General features: G+C 50.0%; 1 protein-coding gene across 1 annotated transcript in view; it reads left to right on the top strand.

The window, feature by feature from the left end:
- The window catches only part of LOC102434586 (dihydropyrimidine dehydrogenase [NADP(+)]), a gene marked incomplete at its 5' end in the record, with an annotated part of 162,046 nt that overhangs the window by 12,739 nt on the left and 136,584 nt on the right, over positions 1 to 12,723 (top strand). Inside the window, one exon of the mRNA XM_006105955.3 lies at positions 8,148 to 8,363. Within this exon, the coding sequence (XP_006106017.1) occupies positions 8,148 to 8,363 (216 nt within the window). The remainder of the gene's footprint in view (positions 1 to 8,147; positions 8,364 to 12,723) is intronic.

A 12,723-nucleotide genomic window follows, 5' to 3' on the forward strand; every position in this document is an offset into this window, starting at 1 on the left:
AGGAATGGCGGCGATATAAATGGGCCTTGTACAAACGTCCTTAATTCGCCTCTCTCCATAGGTTCATGACTTCTTGGGGGAACCGCCCCGATTACGACACTCCCTCCCTTATTTTATCACCCAAGTCTGTTTCCCCAGGTTCTTATTTGGAGCCTCTTCCTCTAGTCTTTAGGTCTCTCTCTGGCGAGGGAGGGCCACTCTCTTAGTAACATGAAACAGAATTTCCGGAGGCTGAGGCCCTGAATTCAGGATTTTAAAAAGATTCCCAGGTGATTCTAATGTGCAGCCAAGGTTGAGAACCACTGCTCTATGGGAAGTCGGCCTCATACATATTTACTCGGAGAAAGTGTTCTGATTTTTTGTGTGCCGTCCAAATTTGGTCGACCAGACATCTCATTGACCGGACTGTTACCTCCTTGAAGGAATGAACGTGATCAGATACGGCTCTGGGGCGAGGCCAGAGGGAAGCTAGTGAAGGTGGAGGTTCAGTTTGCAGGAGCGAATAGGGTGGGAAGGCAGACAGGTCAGGGAGACTGGAAAAGGTGAAATTGAACGCGCGTCCATAGAGAGTGGGAGGTGTTCGTTTTCCCCTGAAGTTTTAAATCCGTTTATAGCGTTTAAATTGCGATACATAGAGAACATTCACTCCAGTTGATGATGATTGTGGTTTTGTCCCAATTGTCACCTGAAAGGAATCTTAGGGGTGTTTTTCTGTTGACGTCACTGTTTTCTTTTGATTTCCCTGAATCTGATCAACGTGCCCTAAGGAACAGGAGCACTTATTTTCCTTTGTTCCTACTTACGCATGAAAGGGAAGAAACAGACTTTTAGGGGTGATTTAAGAAAAGAAAGAAAGAAAGCGGATGTGCTTTACAAATGCATATTGCTAAGAATCATAGTGTTTGGAATATAAAATGGGAAATCTGTGACCGGTACGAGGTGGGGGCTGGCTGAAGGATTCTGACTCGTCCAACATAGTGTTTGTTTAATTGCCTTTTCAGGTTGGAGTAGAAGGGAAGGCGGGTGGAACATCTCTGAGTGTAGCCTGGGCACCTCCCCCCGCCGGCCAGGGTGCTGGGTGCAGGGTGCTAAGACTAAATAGGAACAGACAGACGACGTGGATGTCCCCCTCGCTGATGCCATTACCTTAGGCCTGGCCTCGGTGGCCTCTTGAAATTGCCTCCACTCTCTGCCCCTCAAGCCCAGGGCCCAGCTCTATTTTGAAATAGGTGTTTGTCAATTTCTTCAAAACTATCACAAATTCCTCGCATTGATGACCTACGTTTCTACTGCTTGAGGTTTTGGGTCCTTTCTTCCGGTTCGATCGAGGCACGTCCGCATCCCTAGTTGCTGGGGGAGCTAGGTATCTCAGAGATGAGCTACAGTGCCTGGTCCCTAGTTCAGATCTGCCCCAGGTCAAGGTTGACAGAAAGTCATTACCATCCAGTGGCAGGTCGATAGCTCTGTGAAAGGAATCGGTGATTTCCGAGCCTCGTGGTGAGTTTCATGCCACGGCCGACCCTAAGGTGAGTCAGCTGTGGTTTTCGTTGGAAGAGAAAGGAGGAGCTCGATCGTTGCTAAATATTTCCATGGTTTCCCGTGAGCTCAGCCTCCTCTTGGAGAACCTGTGGCTGGAACGGCATGGGAACGCGAGGCTCGTGCTTGTGCTGCTCTGAGATTGGGGCCCGAGGCTCAGCCGCAGGGATCCCTGTCTGTCCCTGTTGGAAGTGAGGAACCGCTCAGCGCCACTAAAGTGACGTTACAGACGTGATCTCAGTCCCGGGTGGTGATGAAGTCAAGACTGAGAGTCTTATGTCGTTCACGTCTCCTGTTTCTTCTGCATATGTTTTTTTTATCTTTAATTTTCCTTTTTAATCATATTATTAGTTTTACCCATGTTTGAACATAGCCTGGCCCTTAGAGCGGCCCATGCAAGCTGTCAGTCTTTCACTTGGGAAACAGCGTTAACCAACAGGAGTAGAAAGTGGGGAGCAGACCCTGAGGACCCGGCATCTGAGACGGAGCACAGCGTGGAGGTCATGGCTGTGGAGTCCATTGGATTATGTGTGTTCATATCGATAGAGAAATCTTTCATCTTCTGCCGTTTTTTTAGTTTGAGATCATGGGAAAGGCTTTGTCTCTCTGATATCTTTACCTGCCCAGGCAGGCTGGCAACACTTTCTGATTGGGAGTCTCTTTAACAGGAAGCACCTTTCTAAAGGGGAACAAGGCCCATGTTTATGCCCGAGAGATTAGTGAGAGTGAATACAGCGTTTTCTTACCGCTGGAATATTTACCATCTGATTTTCTGTTGGGCTCAGTGATTTTCAAAAGGAACCCCACATTGTCGGACCGTAAGAATTTTTAAAGCCACCTCTAAGATTTTTACGATGTGAAAATACCTCAAGAATGATCCTAAGTGTGCCTCGTGTTAAAGATTTCTGCTGTGGACAAAGATGAGCAGTTGCAAAAAAAAAAAAAATACGACCATCGGGGCTTTTAGGAAACAAACTTGGAGGAACTTATCTGCACCCCCGTCTCTGTGGCTTCGAAGACCTTCCCCGCCCACCTCACACAGAAGACACTTGTTATCGCTGCTTAAAATTCCACTTTAATGCCGCGTCTTCAAAGGCGTTCTTCTGCCCGAAACACACCGGTGGTTTCCACGCTGTCTGAGAGCCAGGGTTCGAGAATTAGAAATGTAAATGGCCCGGCTGCCGTCGGCGCTCCCTTACCCTTTGCAGGTTCTGCGGCAGCTTATTCGACCTTACAGTCTCACCGGGGAGCTAATGGGAAAGCCGGCAGCGGTCTTCATGGGAGAGATTCCAAATGTCAAGTGTCATCTTTCCAGCTGCTAGACGAATGGGTAGCCACCAGGCATGCATTTGGGTGTGCAGCCCTGTGAAACCAGAGAGGCAGGCAGAGGCTGTAATTTGGTGGTTAGTTTACAGTATCGGGGGCTGCCGATCGGCTGGGCCGGCGGAGGACTTCATTTGGAGCTTCCGAGGTGGACAGCCGGCTGCCCTGTTCTTGCACTTAACGTGCCTTCAGGGGCGGAGCGGGTGGGGGAGCATCGTCAATGTGTCGTATTAATTTTTGAAAACCCCTCGGCTTCGGATCAGAACAGTGGTATCCACAGAGCTGGCTCCTAGTTCTCTAAACCCTCCTCTTCCACTGAGCAGGGGGTACGCGCTGTTCGAATGACAGCTGCACTGGAATCTCAAGACCTAGTGACAAAGTGTCCTTCCGTATTTAAGGTACAGCGCCACTCTTAAAGCCCTGTGTGAAAAGAAGGCTGATAGTAAGTCGCTGGCCACACTGTCAGGTTGAAAATAGTGAATTTCAATCAAATCCCAGTTATAAATCCTAATGGATCACGTTGGAAATAGAGATAGCTTCCGGAAAAGACCATCAGAGTTGGTCATGGCTAAATGCAGCTTCCACACTGAGTTTTGCCACGTGGTCCGGGTCTCAGAATCGAGGTGACGCCAGCCGGTTTGTCATGAGATGGAACTGGAGTTAGAAGGGCTTGGATCTCATTTTTATCCCTCTCCGGGGGAAGTAGTCAAGTCAGATGTGCTCACAGTCATTGGGGCCTGACGTCCATTTCGGGCACTTGTAAGTAAACATTCCGTGGGCCCCGTCATGCCCTCGGCAGACCTGGCCTCTCGGATGGCACATCCGGGTTGGTTTTTGGCGTCCGCCCTCGGTAATGTTTTAAAATCAGTATGAAGTAGCAGAGCCATGACACCATTTTCCTATTAAACATTCTGTCGGTAATGCAGCTTCGTGGGTGTGAAGGGGGATTTGTCTTTTTATATAACACCTGCATGTTGTAAGGTCATCAAGGAAAAAGAAGAAGAATGAGCCTGTATCTAATGGAGCCATCAAAACAGAGCCACCGAGCTGGTGATGGGAGAAGAAAGCACCATGACTAATAAGTAATTTTTATGCCTTTCAGTGACTCCGCGTAGGGTTCCAAACCTTTATTAAGTGGCAGCGTCTGACCTGAAAAGTAGTTGGAAATGAAATGGTCTCCATAGCGGCAGAATAGTTCCTTACCGACATAGCGGTAGATGGCTCCTTCAGGCAGATCATTCAGGATTAGGATGGGTCGGGGAAAAATAACTGAAAAATCCAGCCCACGCCGGACAGAGCCCGACTCAGTGAGAGCTGAAAGAGGAGAGACACGGGCGACTCGCAGGCGGCCACATGGGCTCTGGGTGCTGAGAATTCCCTGCTGAATCTGGGCACCTTGATGCCCGGGGCTGCTTGGCGCTAATGACAATGTCACCGGGGAACAGAGCACCAGCGCACATTCAAGTGCAAAATGGTTCAGTTGGAAGTTTTAACCAGAATTGTGTCCGTCTGCAGTGGTTGGGTCAAGTTGAGTCAGATACGGGTTATCAAGGATCCGCTGGGAAAGACACAGACGCAGGAAGTGCATGGGAAGCGGAAGTCTAGCGGATCCCTCCCTCACCCTGCTCCCGGGCCTTTGGGAAGGTCATGCTGAGACAGCACAGGGTTCCCACGCCAGGACTGAAACGCTTTCCAGATCTCAGGGACCTTCTCCTGAGCCTCACAGCCACCCTTCACAGCCGGTGGGTTTTTTTAATTACTGTTGATTTGAAAGAGAGAGAGGAAGAGAGGAAGAAAGGGAAAAATGTCAGCCTGTTACTCCACATAGTGATGCACTCACCTGTTGCTTCTCGTGTGTGCCCTGACCAGGGATCAAAGCACAACCTTGGTGCATCCGGACGATGCTCTCATCAACTGGGCTACCCGGCCAGGGCCCACAATAGGTGTTTTAAAGATGAGACCAGTGAGGTTTAAAGAGGCCTAACTGGCCCGGCTGGTGTGGCTCAGTGGCTGAGCATCTACCTATGAACCAGGAGGGCACGATTTGATTCCCGGTCAGGGCACAGGCCCGGGTTGCGGGCTCCATCCCCAGTGTGGGGTGTATAGGAGGCAGTCGATCCATGATTCTCTCTCATCATTGATGTTCCTCTCCCTCTCCCTTCCTCCCTGAAATCAATAAAAAAAAAATATATTTTTAAATAATAAAATAAATAAAGAGGCCTAACGGATAGGGTTAGGGTCGCAATGTGCCACTACCTGGTTTCTCCCTTCGTCCTGTCCCCACCCTCGCCTGTTTCAAAACCTTCTCCCAGAAACACAGGGCTCAGTAGGTCAGCACCAACGCCGGTGCCGCCTGGTAGGTTGTGGACTTACAGCGTTGAGCGTTTTATTCCAGGTCTTCAGATTTAAGGCCGCTGCTGTCACTGTTCTGAAATGTCAGCCTCCTTTATTTCCCCCCAGCACTCGCACCTCGACCGCTCGGCCCCTTTGTGCTCCGTGGACTTGCTGTCGGCACCACCCTGTGCCAGGCACCAGGCGGTTCTCTCGTTGGCCGTTGACATTGACATCTTGTCTCCACGGGTCACCACCTTTCCCCCTGGGTCTGTGAACACAGTCATTGTTACCCTCTTGATTGACACCTTGGAAATTTTGTAAACATGTTATATATTATTTGGGGGGATCCTTGGCTAACTGACAAGTCATTTCTTAAAGCCAGTTCACGATTCTTTCCTTCTAAAACACCCTTGGGCCCGGCCAGCGTGGCTCAGTGGTTGAGTGTCGACCTATGAACCTGAACCAGGAGGTCCGGATTCGATTCCCAGTCAGGCCACATGCCCGGGTTGCAGACTCCATCCCCAGTAAGGGGGCGTGCAGGAGGCAGCTGATCAATGATTGTCATTATTGATGTTTCTAGCTCTCTCCCTCTCCCTTCCTCTCTGAAGTCAATAAAAATACATTTAAAATTTTTTTCAAACACCCGTGGGTGCGTGATGCAGGGGCTCTGTGCCATGGGCCCTGCGCTGCTTCCTCATTGGACGGTGCTACCATCAGTGGGAGGCGAAAGAAACCAATGTTATTGCTGAAGCTCCGTGGGTACATTGGACCATTCATTTCAAAGTCAGAGAGAGAATACACTTGATGCATCAGTGACTCGGGCTCCTCCTCCTGGGACCTGCTCAGATGCTGTTTCAGGGCAGGGGCCTCCATGGGTACCTCAGGGAGACCCGCCCTGGCCCCGCCCACAGCCTGCCCGGCCCACATACTCTGCTTTCTGTTTCTGAGCAGAACCCACGTAAAGACATACTGTCTGGGGGTTCCGGATCCAATTCCAATGCGTTTGTGTCGGAGGCAGGTTCCCCACACCAGCAGGCCATGTTCAGGACGTTGGGTGTCCTACAGGTTAACTCAGTGCTGACAGTATCTTCCTGGAGATGGTGTCGGATCCCACAGGTGAGCGGTCAGTCCTACACGATGCCTGTCACAAGCCCCGGTTCTCACCTGTGCTTCCGACCAACTACAGATCGGAGGTTCCAGTGACTCCCCCGGCACAGGATGCCAATCCCACGTCCGGGTTGTTGCCTGCACTTCTGGCTGAGGGCGGCTGTCCATCAGAGCTTCCCCCGCCCCTTCCTTGGGTTCAATTAATTAGCTAGAGCAGCTCACAGAACTGGGAGTAAGTAAGTTCCAAAGCAATGTTTTTGTTATAAACGACAATATCACACACACACACACACTGATGTATTTTTTGTGGGTTTTTTTATATTTTTATGGATTTCAGAGAAGGGAGAGAGAGAAAGATAGAAACATCAATAGTGCGAGAGAATCATGGCTCGGCTGCCTCCTGCACACCCCCTACTGGGGATCGAGCCCGCAACCTGGGCCTGTGCCCTGACTGGGAATACAACCACGACCTCCTGGTTCATAGGTCGACCCCCAACCACTGAGCAACCCGTTCAGGTGGTTATTTGTCTGTCTCCTTCCTTGCCCACCATCACACTGTAACTATAAAGATCCATGAGACCAGAAAATGTCCTTTGATCACTGCTGTGTACCCAGCACCTGTCACACTGCCTAGTGTATAGCAGGCTTCATACATAGCGCTGCCTAAAGCGGCATCAGGGCCGGTAGTCGGGGCAGAGGTGGAGTTTCAGCGGAGAAAAGATGCCAGTGATTTGCATGAAGATAATTTAAGTTTGTAGCCTTCTTCACTGCTCAGGTTCCAATATCTTATTACAGGCAACAAGACTATATCCTTTAAAAGGAGAATAAAATGGGGTCGTTATTTTTAAAGAGACATTTCTATCACCTCATGTCTTTCTAAAGTTTTCATTACGAACAGTCGCCGCAGAACGGAGGGCCAGCATCTGATCTTACGTTATAATTACACTCCCTGTTCCCGGGCCTTTTCCTCGGAGCAGCGCCTCCACATTAGTTCCGCCTTTGCAGGTGGTGTTCTTTCCTTCCCCCCATAGATATTTCTCCAAAAGGCGAGGAAACGGAGCTCGAGTTAGTGAATGCGCTAATCCAGCCCACGGATTACTCAGCCGCAGGTCGCTCCACGGGGCTGGTGATCTTCGCCTTAGAATAGCCTTAGCATGGCTGCTTCGGAGCACTGCCCCAGAGAGGGCCCCTCGTAGCCACATCACAATGAAACCCAGGAGAACGAGGGAGGGAAAGCCGCCCCCACCCCCATGGGTTCACATCTGATGGGACATGGTGATGGCGATTGTCTCTTCTTCAGTCGAATCGAGCGCCACCCATGGCCTCGCTTTTCACGGGGCTTTTTTTGTTTTCCAAAAAAAATTCCAAACAAGTTAGGGGAAAATGCAGTTGAATACCTAATTATGATGTGATTTGCTTTTCCCCAGTAACATATCATTACACATGCACGTTTCTCTGGCATTCCATGACCCGGCCAGGTGTAACAGGACAGAGCCCGGGAGAGAGTGATGATGGAATAACATCATCATGGGCCATGACAGTTCAAGATTCTATTTGTTTTCTTTCCATCGGCCTGAGGGCTGAAGGGTCCGGGTTTGATTCCCGGTCAGGACACAGGCCCGGGTTGTGGGCTCCATCCCCAGTGGGGGGCGTGCAGGAGGCAGCCGATCCGTGATTCTCTCTCGTCTTTGACGTTTCTATCTCTGTCTCCCTCTCCCTCCCTCTCTGAAACCAATAAAAACATAAAAAAATAAACTACACGAATTCCCATGCTGGGTTTTGTGAAAGATGATGTGGGGGAAATTAGTGATGACACAGGACCAACCCTGGCTGCTTGCTTCCCGCAGTCCCAGTTCGGAGCCGCTGTTCCCGCCAGGCCCGCGCTGCCCCTCTTCCACACGCCCATCGACCTGGTGGACATCAGCGTGGAGATGGCGGGGCTGCGGTTCATCAATCCCTTCGGCCTCGCCAGCGCGACGCCCGCCACCAGCACCACGATGATCCGCAGGGCCTTTGAGGCCGGCTGGGGCTTCGCCCTGACCAAGACGTTCTCTCTGGACAAGGTAAGAAAATGCTCCTGAGCCGTGTTTCATGTCTAGCGTGTGTTCCCGTGAGGGCATAAGCCCTGTAGTGGGAAGATTCTTCTGACCAAGCAACGATCGTTATGAAACTACCGGACGAGACCTGTGAGTTCACATCCGTCTGTACTTTCCTTCTATTCCTTTGGTCCCATCGAAAGTGGGGTGCGGGTGGGGGGAGGTGTGGGGGGAGCATCTGTTTCTCATTTTGTTTTGTCTAGAAAGCATCAAAACTGTAAACATTACATAGCGGCTGTCTCATTTAAGAATCACCATCACACGAGTTCTTATTGTTTTGTGATTTCTGGGCGTGTGTGAGTGAGGACATGGGCCCCCACTCACAGGGAGACAGTGGGGTGGTCTGCACGTCGTCCCGGGATCTAGTTCATGTCAGAAGGAGTCTCGGGGTAAGTCATTGGTGCTGGTCACACCTAAGATTCTTCTCGAATTTTTAAATGCAGACACTTTGCCCAAAACACATCGGCTTGAGTTTCATTTGGCGTCGCGGTGGACTCTGTGCTCACGCCACCCGCACGCAGACCGAGGAGAAAGCAAACCACAGATTCCAGTCGATTCACTCTCTTAAAGGACACGAAGCACACGGGTGTGTTCGACCCGCGTGGGAGGAGTCGGCGGAGGGTGCCTCCCATGCCTGTGACTCAGGGATGAGCAGCAGAATCGAACATTTCTGAAACCTTTATTGATGGAATTTTAAATGCACAACCTATTGATGTATTTAGTGCTAACTGGTAGTTAGTAATAATTAATATATAAGAATGTGGGGATCCAGTGACTAGGAAAAGAGTATCATTATTTAAATCAGCCTGGTCCTCAGGCAAAGAAAATAATAGAGAACAAATCTGCCCATTAAGCACACTCTGCCGCTTCCCCGGAAGGCTCAGTCGCGGGCACCGTTATGGCGAGAACGCGGGCTGTCTCCCCCGGCAGCCTGACGAGGGGCGGTGAGCAGGCGGAGTCAAAAAAATCCAGGGAAGCCTCAGAAGTTAGGAGAACCATGGCGTGAGGAAAAGACTCCATGAATATATTATGTTCAAGTAGCTAAAGGGAGGTCCTTTTTCCAAAAAATATTGGCTCAATGTTTAGAAATATTCTGCTGAAGCAACGGGTAAAAACATATAGAACGCAGTGAATTAAGCTGTAGAATATCCTTAATCGATTCTTCACAACCTTGTGGAATATTGATCCCATATTTGTCTTTGTTTCAATCCATCCTTTACGAAGGGCTCAGAAGCCATCATCAGAGGTTGAACCCCCTGGGGAACACGGAGCCTCTAATAGCCCTGAACGGCGACATCGGTTACCGCACGTTAGCATGTTTATATGTAAGCCCAAATAGGGTGCTCATCGGGGACTCCTGAGGAAGTGTAGCCAAGATAAAACCCAAGCAAACCAGCCACAGCAGCCAGTGTTTGCTCTGGAGCTGCTGTTCTCTTTGCTTGCAAAATTGAATTCTGGTTCATCAGAGAAACCTGCCTTCCCTCCACCGGCGACAGGCATCGATTCGGGGCGCCGTCTCCTTCCGCAGCCCAGGGCAGCCCCCTTTATTAAGGCCAGCAGCAGAAGCCACTGTGGCCGCTCACTCCCTCCTAACCCTCCAATTTGAATCTAATCTCTCAGTTCCGGAGACTGTGGGGCCATTTCCGAAGGACAGTGATGAGCAAATGCAAATTGAATTTGGCACATAAAACAGAAGGGTGGGGTCAGGAGGCGCTCTGTCACACCCGGAGATGGGGGGGCGCACAGAGTATCTGCAAGGCTGTCTTACATGCACCTGTGAAGCTCGTACCGACCGAAGCAATGATGTCACCCTGGGTTACATAACGCCCGTTTCAGAAGCAGTGATTTTCCAGGCAGGCTTTTGCCCACTAGCCTACTTGCTTCCCAGAGATTTATTATGATGTTTGTTTGTTTGTTTCTGACATTGTCCCTAGTTACTAATGATGCCTGTTGTGAATAGAGATTTGCCTGTTGAGCTTTGGTGCCTTCCCACGTTTGAAATGCTGCGTATGCTCCCCAGTGGCACACACAGCCTCTACGAAAGCCGTCCGTTCCCGGGGTGTAAGCGCCCTACCTGTGTGACGTCAGAGCACAGCAGTTTAGACGCGCCCCCGGCCGGCCGGCCACTTATTATGCCAACGCAAGACTGCTCAGCGGGTGCTCACACGCAGGATCTTGGCATTTGCAGTGTGGGTGCTCTTCACATGACAGGTTATTTGTGGCGTTTTGTTATCATAGGAAATATTGATATTTCACGATACAGTTTTGATGCAGCGCCGTTTGCCGAGCCTACGTGGGACAGAGAAATTACAAGCCTGCCAGGAGGTCGGAGGTCGTAGAGATGAGAGCCCTGGCGGGGCAGTGTTGGAAGCTGTGTCCTCCTGTCCTGCTGGGGGCGAGGGAGTTAAGGGGGCTCCCCAGATTGGCAGCTGAATATGGCACTGATTCCTACAGCAGATGTGTTCAGGGGACTTTCTTTACCTTTCCTCCTACTAGGGGGTAGTTGGGAACATGCGTTTGATTTCCATCCGGTAGATCTCTCTATGCTCTTGGTGTTTCTCGGGGCCGGATTGAGGCCTCAGGCTGCAGCCATGGAGACCAGGGCCTTCCAGGGAGACGCCGTGGCTCTCTCGGCGCAGAGAAACCCTATCACTCCCTGCGCGGCCTGTGTAACGGCTGTATGGGCTTGCTGTAGGGAGGCGAGCGATCAGACGTCCCATGTCAGCTGCAAAAAGATCTGTGTCTGCTTCTGTGGGAAATGACGTGGAAGATGGCTTCCTCCCAGTCAGTCATTCCTCCCGTGTCCCCGCGTCCCGGCTCTCCTTTCCTCCGGGCCTGCTCGTGCTTTAGGAGGAGGATGTTTGCAGTGCCGCCATCCAAATGCTTAAACACATCACAGATCAGTTTATGTAAGTACATATTGAGTTCAGGTTGACATTTTGAAAAGGTGGGAGAGAAATCAATCTGCCTCCCTCAGTTTAAGCTAAACTATCAGGACATACCAGAGAAATGCTCAGAGTAACTGGGCAGGTTGCATAAAGTAACTCCTGACCTGTGTTCATATTGTGCTGATAGGAAATCAAAACATTTTGTTTTTGCCTGGCTAGTGGTTGAGCATCAACCTATGAACCAGCAGGTCACGGTTCAATTCCTGGTCAGGGCACATCCCCAGGTTGCGGGCCCGATCCCCAGAAGGGGATGTGCAGGAGGCAGCTGGCCAATGATTCTTTCTCAGCCTTGATGTTTCTTTCTCTCTTGCTCTCTCCCTCTCCCTTCTTCTTTCTGAAACCAATAAAAACATTAAAAAATTTTTGTTTTTGTTAATTACATCGTAACTTCTCTTCATCTCAGGTAACTACACATTACTGCAAACATATAACATCTAACTACAGGTTGCCTACACCTTCACCACAACACAGATAAATCGAGAAGTGTTTATCACTCTCCTAACCCAAGTTCAAGCCTAAGTGAAATTTCATTCTATTTATAAGTTGTATTTAGATATTAGTGAACTTGGGATTGACTTTTAGTAACAAAATGTCTTAGATGCACGTATGTCATTGTAATAACGTCAAATGATTGGATAAGTAGGTGAACACATGATGAGTTTCAACATAAAATACTGAAAAGTAAACACTGAGAAATATTAAAGGCTCTTCATTATTTCTTTGGACTCAAAGTATTGATTGTAGCTGTTCCATCAAATCCAGCCTCGTGGCACATCCACGCTCAGTGTCCAGGAAGAGTGTGATAAATGCGTCATAAACATTTGTTGCCTAAGCGAGTGAATAAATGAATAAATAGGTTTCTCGCAGCGGCATATTGAAGGGTTTTTTTTAAGGCCGTGTGAACAGACAGTTAACACCTAAAACATTGACTGCTCTGAGTATTGCTCCCAATCAGAGGCGAAAAGGCCAATTTAAAATGTTCACATCCTGTGTTTCTTTCTAGAGTGCGTGTCCATGTGAACATGGTCAGGGCACATGCCCGGGTTGGCAGGGCACGTGCCCGTGGGATTTCTAAGTGCGTGGGTCGTACAGGCAGACGCAGGTTGTTGAGTGAGCCTTAAAAAGGTTAAGAAGGCAGAGAAGGTGGGGGAACAGATCAGCGTGGCACAGGGTGAGGAAGGGACATGGACATTGTCTGGCCACTGTCCCAGGCCCTGTGTCCGTAGCCCTGACAGAAGACAAGCAGTTCTTGAATGCTTCCAGGGACACGGAACATGCGGAGTCCTGAGGGCGGTGCAGCCTGTCCAGCTGGGCACGGATCCTTGAGGAAAGCCGGCCTCTATTGATCACCAGCAATATTCCTTCCCGCCCCTGGCTCT

This window comes from Myotis lucifugus, unplaced genomic scaffold, assembly GCF_000147115.1.
Source record: "Myotis lucifugus unplaced genomic scaffold, Myoluc2.0 scaffold_739, whole genome shotgun sequence".
In the NCBI taxonomy this organism is placed as follows: Eukaryota; Metazoa; Chordata; class Mammalia; order Chiroptera; family Vespertilionidae; genus Myotis; species Myotis lucifugus.